Raw genomic sequence first — 12,821 nt, 5'->3', positions numbered from 1 at the left:
AAAATAACGTGAACTCATGTGTTTTGCCCATAGTCACCACGCTGGGCAGGCGGGTTGGTGACCGCAGTACTGGCTTTGTCGCACCGAAGACGCTGCTGCCCGTCTTCGGCCTGTGTATTTCAAAGCCAGCAGTTGGATGGTTATCCCGCCATCGGTCGGCTTCTTAAGTTCCAAGGTGGTTGTGGAACCTTGTTATCCCTTAGTCGCCTCTTACGACACCCACGGGAAGAGAGGGGGTGGCTAAATTCTTTAGTGCCGTAGCCACACAGTTTTTTGGTAATATGCAAACTTTATGACTGGTCCGTTGGCGCAGTTGGCATTGACCATGCTTTTTTTTCCAGGTTAATTTTGATTGCCACCTTAGGTTTTGGTGTAATAAACGAAATATATTTATTGCATGTACATTTATTAAAAATTTATTGCTGTTATACCAAATCCACAAATATTATGTTGACTACACAAGGAACAGACGACCATTTCTGTTTTAAGCTTATAAAAAATAATAATTAATATGACAGTTACTTTAATTATTCAAAGTTAATATGAACTATATTTTATTTTATGTTTTTTTTGGAATGAACTTAATCTTAGTCTTATTGTAAACCAGAAAAGCCTTTATTCAAAGATAAGATCTTAAAAATATCATCAATTTTTATCTCACATATAAATAAAAAATTAATGTTGCTCAGCGCATAACTTGAGAATGGCTTGACCAATTTGGCTAATTTGTTTTCTGCATGTTCCTTGAGGCCCACGGAAGGTTTTAAAATTAAAAAAAAAATACTATCAACTTTGGACAGAACGAAGACTGTCCGGGCAGCTAGTGTATTCATTAAAAAAAATTAGTAATTCTAGTTAATCCCTATCCCCGTGATAAACATTAGAAGGAGAAAAAATAAAATTGAAAAAGAATATAATAAATAAATAAATAAATATCTTATAACATACACACACGGTCGTCTAGCGTCGCTAGTTAGCAATTTAATGCTTGTGTTATAGGTAACAGCCGGCTGATATAGCTAAATACTTTTTTTTTAAATAAATATACATAGAAATATTACACACCATAATATATAATTACAAATATTACACCCAGATTCAGGCGGAAATCGAACCCGCACCCGGCAGAGCAGAAAGCAGAGCGACTACAAACTGTGCCAACAAGCTAGTCGAATATTGAAATTAAAGTCAAAAAAATTATTTAAATATGCGTTTAGCTGTAATATTTTAACGTAAAAAATTAATATAAAATTAAATATTATAATAAATAAGATGTTAAATGAGATGTTGAGTGTGAAGCGTTTATTTATTTATATATAAATCAGGATTTGTTCAGATAACTTACACGACGATTAAATGAAAATCCAAGTTTTTTTTTATTTACTTTTTTTGCCAGTAGCATTATTATAATAGCAAAATTTTAAACAAATATTCTATATTTGTGAATCATAACATTCTGTATAATGTCTACACATTTAAATTATTGACAATAATTAACAGAAAACTCTAATGGAGTTTGTTTACAAACTTACACTAAGCAATTATGTGAGGTGAAATAATTATAAAAACTTTTAACTTTAATTATACATTAAGCACAGGCAAAGCGAACGTCGTGCTATACAATTTTTTAAATTTTCTATATTAACTCTACACGTAGAATTTGTCGATGCAATTAATTCTTTGTTTGATTTAAGACAGCGAAGTATGAATACGACATTCGGAGTATCTGAAACAAAAAGTATCAATTAGTTACTTTTAATTTCACTATAAAAATTAAAGATATTAATACATTTTATGTAAGTATTTTATTTATTTATTGTTATTTTATACTTTATTGTACACCACAAATATATTACAACCAAAGCATAAAGATAGTTACAGACAGTGAAGTACAATGGTATATGATATACAATGGTAATGGTGAAGTATTGTATTAGTATTGTATGTAAATATTGTATGTAATATTTTATGTTATTTTTTTTTAACTAATTTAGAAAATATAAAGTCTTTATACTCGTAAAAAGTGGCTACATGCGAAAGTCGTTAAATTAAATGACATATAGGTACTTGTAGGCTACCCAGCATTTATTATTTATTTATGTACTTATCACCAACTTATATTCAATATAGCATCACGTCGGGGTCACCAATTTAGTTATAAAACATTTATTTACCAATTAGACTAGACATAATTTGATTTTCTGTCGCAATATTCTCTTTTTTAAAGTAATTTGCCTATATAACAGTTGCTTAGGCACAAGATAACTTTACAACTTAGATAGGATCTCATCCTAACGTGCTGTGTGAGTACAAAGCTTTTATTTAAAGTAAATAAAACTTACAGACACAAACGTCTGTCTCGATAAAGTGATGTAATGACCAGCGCGCAGCACCATCGGTCGACTCATGCGCATCATGGCGATACAGAACATTTTTTTGAACTTCAAGTCCTGTTCGTACCATGTGCAGTTGTATAGCACGGTGTGGAGATTTGCACTCTATGAAAACGTTATAAATACATATTTCTTGAGATTTCTTATGGATGGATCATTTTCTAGGCGAGATTGGGTCGGCAGCGCGCTTGCGATGCTTCTGGTGTTGTAAGCGTCTATAAGCTACGGTAATCGCTTACCATCAGGTGAGCCGTACGCTTGTTTGCCGACCTAGTGACATAAAAAAAAAAGACTAAGATAATAATTAAGTAAAATTATAATGTAAAAAAAAGAAACAAATGCTTACCGTAGCGGTTAATTCGTGTCCGCACCAACAGCATACAAACAATTGACTTATCATAACAGACAGATATGTCAATATTGAATAGAATTGTACGCTTCGCCAGTCATCCTACAAAGGTGCAAAAGTTTAAAAACAATTATTAAACTGAAATTAATTTTAATTGAACTCAACTGAATCAGCCTGTTAACGTCTCGTAACTGAGGAAAGGCCACTTCTCCATGTAGGAGAAGAGGTGGAGCTGAATCAACCATGCTACGCCACTGCGTGTTCCCAGTTATATACTGACCTGCGGTTTTACGTGACTTTTTGTTTCTTTCTTTTTTTTGACATTTCGATCAACCCATCGTGTATACAATAAATTATCTAGGAGGAAAGAAAACAATAAAACGAACCTCTAAAATTCGTAATGCTGACATACAAATAAGTCCAACGCTTCCAACGAGTTGAAAAGCTAAAAATGTATGATATGTGTTTTCCACAAGTTCTGTAAACCTAAAAAACGCAATTCAATGTTCTATATCTCTTTGTTCACACTTAAAACGATAGCATCGATCACTTTTCGCATATCAGGTACGGTAACCTACAGATATAAACTTAAAAACTATGGAACTAATATTAAAAATATTTGACCGGAAGACTGAGGTAGGTAGGGCACAACAGAAAATTTCCTGCTCAAAATATGGAGCAACCCGACTGGGGTAGTAAGTACCTCGACCTTACAGAAGATAACAGCTAAATAATACTGTTTTCAAGCAGGTTTGTGTTCCTGTTGGTGAGTAAGGTGACTAGACTGACTAGACTGGGGGGAATTGGGAATAAGGTTGAGAACGCGCTTGGGAAGGTTTGGGGTTGCAGGCGTCTATAAGCTACGGTAATCGCTTAGCATCAGGTGAACCGTACGCCTGTTTGCCGACCTAGTTACATAAAAAAGAAGAATGCTAAGTTATCACTGAGTGAGATGATACATTAGTAGTTAAATAGAAAAAAACGTAACAGTCTAAATCGTGTGAATGTAATCCACGGGGACAAAGCCGCTGACAAAAAACTATTTTTTTTTATTAAATGAATTGATAAGGTGATTAAAATACCCATTTTATTTAGAATTTCGATATTAAATAATCATAATCAAAATCGTAAACTCCTTACAAAACTATCGCCTGATGTTGCTTGATACACTCGATTAGTTTGTTATTGTTTTCTTTCATTTTCGTTATTCTTTCGTTATTTACTTCACTTTTATTGCCAAATTGTACAGATTTTATCTGAAAAATATGAATGGAATTTGTAAACAAATGATCCAGGTTTATTTAAAGGTACCGGCAACTTTACATGAAAAGGTCAAATTGAACCAGCAAATTCTGTTGAAAAATATTTTTATTTCATTTTCAATTTCTAACTGTACCTATATTTGTTTGAAATTATCTATTTTTAATTTTTACATTATACCTAAATAGCCAAGATTCTTGTGTAAAGCTTACTGAAGATCACAGCAAAATAATACTGTTTTCAAGCAGTATTGTGTTCCTGTTGGTGAGTAAGGTGACCAGAGCTCCTGGGGGGATTGGGGATTGGGTCGGTAACGCGCTTGCGATGCTTCTGGTATTGCAGGCGTCTGTAAGCTACGGTAATCGCTTACCATCAGGTGAGCCGTACGCTTGTTTGCCGACCTAGTGACATAAAAAAAAAAAAAATGAAAATGAAAAATAATAGGCTAGGTATTTAAAAGAATCTACAAAGATAAAACATAATCTTTTAACTGACTTCCAAAAAAGGAGAAGGTATATTATTTTTTATTTCTCAATTCGAGTGTCTATTGTTTATGTATGTTACCTCAAATCTTTTTAGTGGGTGGACCGATTTCCATAAATCCTTTTTTAATAAAGGTGGTGGTTATCATGTGGTCCCATTTAAATTTGAACGAGATCTTAAGACTATTTTTTGATTGATTTTTCATAACGCGTATTTACTAGAATATTCTTTCGTCTATCAACGTTTTGTTTCTTGTCGATGTAATTGAAGTGAGCTTTTTTTTTTTCGTTTCCGTCCTACATTTAAGATTATAAGAAAAAAAGGATAAACGTAAAAAAATATTTTACACTCAATATCTTATCCTTTACGATTTCCAACTGGGCGCAAGCAAATATGACCATGGAAAGGGCTATGCTGTCGACTCCGAAGTACATATAGGCGCTCATGCAGATAGTTAGTAGCTGAAAAGCGTAGCCAAGCTCATATTGCGGCGAGTATTCTGGGGTGACAGGCATCCTAAACAAAATTGTATTTTAAATTTATTCAATGCTATACACACATATATATAATGCACAACTTAAAAAGATGATACCTAGTAGTATAAATCATATCTGAGTGAAATGGTGAAGAATATGCTGGCAGTAAATACATACTACCCTAAATTTTCACCCTTCTACCACCAACTCCTATTTTTAAATAGCGTTTAGCGGCAAGACAACGTTTGCCGAGTCAGCTAGTAATATTATAACAATAAAAAATAATGACGAAAACTCGGGTAATATGTTTAATTTTTACGAAATACCAAAAATGAAAAATAAAATAAGAAATGCCTAATATTTTGTTATGGTTTCATTAAAGACTTAATGAATCCAAAGAAAAAAAAATCGAATTATTGTTTCTTTCAACTTACCACATATCAAACGGAAATTTGCGACTACCGACATCGTCAAAGAGCGGCTTCAAGGCCCAAAGACCGCAAGTAGTTTGGGAACTGATCATGAAGGCCAATAATAACCGTTTGATTCTTCTAGCTTGCAATTTCAGGATTCTATTATTAGACATCATTATATTTTTAGCCGACTTCAAAAAAGGAGGAGGTTACTCAATTCGACCTATATATATTTTTTATATATGTTCGGGGATAACTTCGTCTTTTATGAACCGATTTTAATAATTTTTTTTTGGAAAGGTATTATCCCAAGAGTGGTACCATGATAAGGAAACCAGGATCTGGTGTGAATGGTGTAATTGAAGTCGGTTTTTTTCGTTTGCTAGCAAACACAATTATTATGATAAAAGAATATAACGCACTTAAGTCACGCTAATCCTTATTATCGAAACGCAAATTTGTAGCTAGTACCTTAATAGTAGGTATCTAACTACCATTGGCGTAACCAGAATTAAAAACAAATAAAGGTAAAAACTCAACATAAGTAGTACAAATTAAAAATGTTTCTTATTTACTACAACTTTTCATTTATCTTCACTATCTACACTACTTCAATAATAGTGTTACGAACACACAAAGAAACTAGCGCCATCTAGCGGCAACCATCGAAACCTACGACATTGGCTACGACTTAGGACATCGATAGTGCTTAGTGTTTGAATCTAGTGCTTTGTGTTGGACCTAGTGCTAATGAATAAAGTCTTGAAAAGAGTCAGCAGGTCTTTCTCTCCAAATCCTTCGAACTCTAACACGTAACAACTGGTGTCAGAAGTGGGATTTGGAGATGCCATTGACTCCGAGAGAAGACTTTAAGGACTTCAAGGGCGTCAGGACAAGGGCGCAACGAGCTGCGGAGGCCACACCTACTGGGGACCAAGCTCCGCCCACCGTGGACCAAGTCCCGCCCACTGACCCCGCCCACCAGGCCCCGCCCACTCGGGCTCAGGCCCCGCCCACTCAGAGTCAGGCTCCGCCCACTCGGACTCAGGCCCCGCCTACTCAGGCACAGGCCCCGTCCACTTTGTCTCAAGCCCCGCCCACCGGACCCACCCACCTTACCACGCCCACCAGTGACACCGTAACTTCTACAGACCCTCAAGTGGCTCTTCAATTAGGAAATTTAATTAAGTTAATGGAGCTGCAAAGGGCTGAAATTCGTAGTGCTTTGAAAGAATCACAAGAGCAAACAAGTTTCAAATTGCAAGAATCACAAGAGCAAACAAGTTTCAAATTGCAAGAATCACAAGAGCAACAAAAGGCTGAAATTCGTGCTTTGCAAGAATTACATGAGCAACAAAAAAAGCTCCAAGAAAAAACGCTTTGGGCTGTAAAAGATGTTAGTGACGCGGTGACTAAACTTCGAAAAGATGTCGACGTAGTGGAAGAACGAGTTACCGGGTTAGGATTGGATCTTGAAAATGTGAAAACCGGCCTCACTGAACTACAGAAGAAAGTAGTGCGCCTTGAAACCACGGGAGTCGCGATGTCTAGTGGAAGTACCGGAGTGGCGCAAGGACCAAGAGTGAAAGTGCCTCCATACGACGGCACTACTCCGTGGAACGCTTATCGTCAACAATTCCAGACGGTTGCTACTGCCAACGGATGGACGGAACAGCAATGCCTGACCGCTCTCACTGTTGCGCTCAGAGGGCAAGCGTTGTCGGTTCTGGAAGCACTGCCACATACAGGAAACGGGTTCCACGGCTTGATGGAGGCACTTGAATCCCGATACGGAGAGCGACACCTGGAACACCTGTTCCGTGCCCAACTGCGTGACAGAGTCCAACACTCAGGAGAAGGACTACAGCAATGGGCGTTGGAAATTGAAAAACTCGTCAGGAAGGCACACCCAGGAGCCGACACCAAGATGGTAGACACGAATACTGTTCAAGCATTTGTCGACGGAATCAAAGACCTGGAGGTCAGAGCTGCAGTGAGGCTTCGACACCATACCTCGTTAAAGGAAGCATTGGCGCATGCTTTGGAGGTAGAGGCTGTTCGCCATGAAATACGGCAGACCCATAAGATCCGCGAGGTCTCTGAGGAAGTTAAGGAGGTCAAGGCTCCTACGAAGAAAAGCTATGGAGTCATGTGCTACAAGTGCGGCGAAAGGGGCCATCTTCAGCTCAACTGCCCGCAGAAGGAGACCCAGATAGCAAGGATGAAAAGGATCGAGGAACAAATAGAGGAGCTGAAGAAACAAGGGGCTTCGTCCCCTGCCCGGGAGCAGGGAAACGAATAAAAGCCAGGACTAAGGGGCGAGTACTGGCTGACGCGGAGGAAGCCCCAATAACTGTTATCTCCCAGGCATGCAGCGGGAATAGTCTTGCGATTCAGGGGACTATTAACGGGACGGATTGCAAAATGACTCTAGACACAGGAGCCTCTAGAACAATAGTGAACCCAAAGCTGGTAAAAGCCGCAAGGGGACACAAGAGGAGAATTAACTGTCGGCCTCTTACGGCCTCCGGTCAGCCAATACCCGTCCTGGGAGAAATGTCAGTTACGATGTATGTAGGGGGGTCCTCATACTCTCATAACGTTATCGTGGCTGAGATTATGGATGATTGCATCTTGGGTTTGGATTTCATGAAGAAACACAACTGCAGAATTAATGTCACTGACGGAGTTTTCGAGTGTGGTGAAGAAGAAATCTTCATTCTTGGTGGTGCTTGCGGGAAAGTCACATGTGTAAAGAAAGTCATTATACCTGGAAGAGCGGAAGCTTGGGTGTTGGTGAAACTACCGACAACTGGAAAGAAAAAGTCAAATAGATGCGTGTTGATCGAAGACACACCTACCAAGACATCGGCGCAAAAACTTATGACGGCGAGAACCCTTGTTAGTGGAAGCAGTAGCGCTGTGGTCAAGGTTTTGAATCTTGATGATCGCGAGATCTGCTTGAACAAAGGTGACGTCATTGGAAAGTGCGAAGAAGTTGTCTGGATGAAAAAGTGTAGTTCGATGACAGGCGCAGACTTGGCAAAGAGCAACAACTACGAATTAGTGACTGAGCTACTCGATGACTGCAAGAGTAATCTTACTTATTCGCAGAGCATGAAAGCCAAGAAGTTTTTACAGCGCTACGCGAATATCTTCTCCAGTTACGAAGGGGACCTTGGAAGAACGTCGGTGGTCCAGCACAGGATAGATACTGGAAGCGAGAGACCAATTCGTCAACGAGCAAGACGGATACCAATCGCAAAGGAAAAAGAAGTTGAAGGCCTTTTGGAGGACATGAGAAGGAATAAGATTATTGAACCGTCTGCAAGTCCGTGGTGCTCACCTGTTGTATCAGTGAAAAAGAAAGATGGTAGCACGAGATTTTGTGTCGACTATAGGCGTCTCAATGATGTCTCTAAGAAGGACAGTTACCCGTTACCTCGAATTGACGACACTTTGGATACTTTGAGTGGCATGAAATGGTTCTCAACCCTAGATCTAAAATCTGGATACTGGCAGGTGGAAATTCATCCAAAAGACAAGGAGAAGACAGCTTTCTCGACCGGTAAAGGTTTATGGCAATTTAAAGTCATGCCCTTCGGATTGTGCAATGCACCTGCCACATTCGAGCGACTCATGGAGTGTGTACTGGCAGGCTTAGTTGGAGAGGCTTGCTTAGTGTACTTAGATGACGTCATCATTGTCGGCCGTGACTTCGAGGACCATTTGCAAAACTTGGAGCGAGTTTTCGCTGAAATAGAGGGGGCCAAATTAAAGTTGAACCCGAAAAAGTGTCGTTTATTCAGGAATAAGGTCAGTTATCTCGGCCATGTTATCTCCAGTGATGGAATCCAGACAGACCCGGAGAAACTGGAAGCAGTCCAAAAATGGCCTATCCCTAAGGACAAAACCGAAGTGCGGGCATTCCTGGGACTGTGCTCATACTACAGGCGTTTTGTTAAGGGATTCTCAGAGATAGCCAAGCCATTACATCGGCTGACAGAAGATAAACGACAATTTAGTTGGGATGGGACTTGTGAAGATTCTTTTCAGAAACTGAAAAAACATCTGTGTGAAACACCAATCCTGGGATATCCACAAACCGAAGGTCGATTTACAGTCGACACGGATGCAAGCAACACGGCCATTGGAGGGGTGTTATCTCAAAAACAGGGTGAAAGAGAAGTAGTTATTGCATATTTCAGCAAATCTTTATCCAAGCCAGAGAGAAACTACTGTGTGACAAGAAGAGAACTCTTGGCTGTTGTAAAGACGCTACAACATTTCAACAAGTATCTCATCGGCAGACAGTTTTTACTGCGAACTGATCACGCAGCCTTGAAGTGGCTACTGCAATTCAAGAACCCAGAAGGTCAGGTAGCTCGATGGATTGAGCAGCTTCAGGAGTATGACTTCAAGGTGGAACACCGCAGCGGAAAGATGCATGGGAATGCCGATGCACTCTCACGAAGGCCGTGTTCGGAAGACTGCAAACACTGTGTTAAGCAAGAATCTAATGAAGTAACATTAAAGCTAACAAGAACAAGTCCTTTGGGTATCTGGGAGAGTCATGCTATGAGGGAAGCTCAAGAAAGAGATGACGACCTTCGGCACATCATCACATGGAAGAAACGGGGTGAGGTAAAACCAATCTGGAGTGAGGTTGCACCCACTGGCGTTGTTACTAAGGCGTACTGGGCTCAATGGGACAGTCTGATACTTCAAAACGGAATACTCTACCGGAAATGGGAGAAGACTAACGGCAGAGAGTTCCACCTTCAGATAATTGTCCCAAGAACGAGAGTACCAGATGTTCTCCGTGAAATACATGATGGCGTATCAGGAGGTCATCTAGGTGTCAAGAGGACGTTAACAAAAGTGCGAGAACGATTCTATTGGTTGCATTGTCGAGATGATGTACAGGATTGGTGCCGCAAATGTACTACTTGCGCTGCTGTAAAAGGACCACAGACCAGGAGCCGTGGGAATCTGCGATTGTATAACGTCGGTGCACCGTGAGAACGATTGACTGCAGTTGAATTGCAGTTGACGTAGCGGGGCCATTTCCTGTAACGAAATCGGGAAACAAGTATTTTATGGTCATCATGGACTACTTCACCAAATGGCCCGAAGTGTTCGCCATACCAAACCAAGAAGCTACAACAGTCGCTTCTAAGTTAGTCGAAGAAGTGATATGTCGCTTTGGTGTGCCTCTAGAAATCCATTCTGATCAGGGCAGGAACTTCGAATCGCAAGTATTCCAGGAAGTGTGCAGAATTTTGGGCATGAATAAGACGAGGACCACCGCGTACCATCCACAGTCTGATGGAATGGTTGAGAGATTTAACCAGACCCTGGAGAGGCATTTGGCGAAATTGGTAGACGACAAACAAAAAGATTGGGACAAGTATATACCGCTCTTCCTTCTGTCGTACCGAACCGCCGAGCATGAGAGCATAAAAGCTACCCCAGCATATGTCAATTACGGTAGAGAATTACGAATAACAGTAGACCTATTGACTGGAGGGGCACCGGAGGGACCAAATACCGTACAAGACTATGTCAGCGATTTAAGGGAAAAAATGCGCTATATACACGCCTTGGTACGAGAAAATGGGTTACATTCAAGCGAGAACATGAAAACCAGATACGACCGGAAATCGAACACGAGCGGCTTCAAGGAGGGTCACTGGTGTGGCTGCATAACCCAACCCGCCGGAAAGGGAAATCGCCAAAGTTGCGGACCAAGTGGGACGGTCCATACAAAGTGGTTACCCGACTGAATGATGTGACTTACAGGATTCAAAAGCAACCAAGAGGGACATTCAAAGTGGTACACATAGACCGTCTGGCGCGTTACCATGGCAGTAACAACGATGCTCGGGACGAGCATCTCTAAGAGGGGAGTAGTGTTACGAACACACAAAGAAACTAGCGCCATCTAGCGGCAACCATCGAAACCTACGACATTGGCTACGACTTAGGACATCGATAGTGCTTAGTGTTTGAACCTAGTGCTTTGTGTTGGACCTAGTGCTAGTGAATAAAGTCTTGAAAAGAGTCAGCAGGACTTTCTCTCCAAATCCTTCGAACCCTAACACGTAACAATAGTTTGCGGAGGTTTGGCTAAATTTACCCAGAATTTCCTTATTATAATCTTAAAAAATATTCGTTAGCTTCAAAGAAATGCTTCAGACAAATGCGCCACCTTGCCCCACTGTGCTTACCCCATGCTACCTACAGAAACATAACCTTTTTATATAACAATCTACGGGTACCCGCAACTTCGAACGGTTGGGAGATTATACATGGATACTCATTATTTTTTTATCAGCGTGATCCTGTTCCCGTGGGAGTTATGAGATAAAAAATATATATGTGGCCATGTGACCTCCATTATCTTATTTTGGGATTGTAGTTGTTGTATTTCATATGTAGATCTGGACGTTACACACAGATAGACACTTCAATTTTATTAGTATGTATAGAATAGATATATAGATTAATGTTTTGTAGGTAATTTATAAAAAATATAGAGACTAAAAAGTTTTGATCCATCGTTAACACTACCAAATTACCTACCTCTCGTGTTCCTTCGACTGTGGTAAAAATATTTCATCATTCATTCTTTTCAGCAAATCTTTGACTGAATTTACATTGATCTGTACAGCTGTAACTTTGAAACATAGACAGGCCTGTGTAAATAATAAATAGGAGGACTGAGACACAGCAACCAAATCTCCCCATACTTGACCTATAAAAATTATTTGAAAAATCAAAAACAAGTATTGTAAAAACATCATGAACATTCTATACATTTTGTGAAAAACTGTTTCATTGCTAGGCGGTATCCAAACTCCCAAATATTTCATAACGAATTTCGCTCGATTCAAATATAAATCTTCAGATTGGAATGCTTTCATTGCTTAAGGAATACAAATTTTCAATGCGGTCGATTGTTACAGAAATAATGTGTCATATTAATAAGCCGTGAAAACAAAGCAATTGGTATCTACTGTGGTTATGTCATTAGTATAATTTTGTAAATAGTACCCTAATTGATGCCGTCTATATGTTCTCGAAGACCAATTTGCATATTAGTTTCTAATAAGGTTGTTTCGTTAACAACACCATATTAGTATAAAATAAGTCCTGCTTTGATTGTTCTGTTTTTCAAATATTGTACTAAAATATATGTCATAATAGTGATTCTTGACGAAAATGTAATAAATTTATTAATTCGTATTTACGAACCCTACTGTTATATACGATGTGTAACGAACCTTATTAAAATAAGATGACATTGTTAAGTAGGACACTCATCACTAGATGGTGCTGACCTCAGTACATCACGCTATACGAGTTATACGAAAGAACGAATATACCTCCCTGGCTACTAATCGTCGAAATGGGGAAAGTTACTTCGGGATACACTAGTCTCTAG

The 12,821-nt window shown here is 39.4% G+C and overlaps 1 protein-coding gene across 1 annotated transcript; it reads right to left on the bottom strand.

Annotated features, from left to right (window-relative positions):
- Nucleotides 1-1,287: 1,287 nt before the first annotated feature.
- LOC123662238 (odorant receptor Or1-like) lies at nucleotides 1,288-12,300 on the bottom strand. Its single transcript, XM_045597109.1, has 9 exons — nucleotides 12,229-12,300; nucleotides 11,960-12,144; nucleotides 5,396-5,533; nucleotides 4,833-5,001; nucleotides 3,883-3,998; nucleotides 3,129-3,228; nucleotides 2,740-2,844; nucleotides 2,343-2,498; nucleotides 1,288-1,726 (listed from the first exon to the last, which is right to left on the bottom strand). The coding sequence occupies exons 1-9, from the start codon at nucleotides 12,298-12,300 to the stop codon at nucleotides 1,673-1,675; spliced, it is 1,095 nt and encodes a 364-aa protein (XP_045453065.1). The 3' UTR covers nucleotides 1,288-1,672.
- Between the last annotated feature and the right edge of the window lie 521 nt (nucleotides 12,301-12,821).

Source organism: Melitaea cinxia, chromosome 18, assembly GCF_905220565.1.
Source record: "Melitaea cinxia chromosome 18, ilMelCinx1.1, whole genome shotgun sequence".
NCBI classification, from domain to species: Eukaryota; Metazoa; Arthropoda; class Insecta; order Lepidoptera; family Nymphalidae; genus Melitaea; species Melitaea cinxia.
This window is presented reverse-complemented; position numbering and strand designations above follow the sequence as displayed.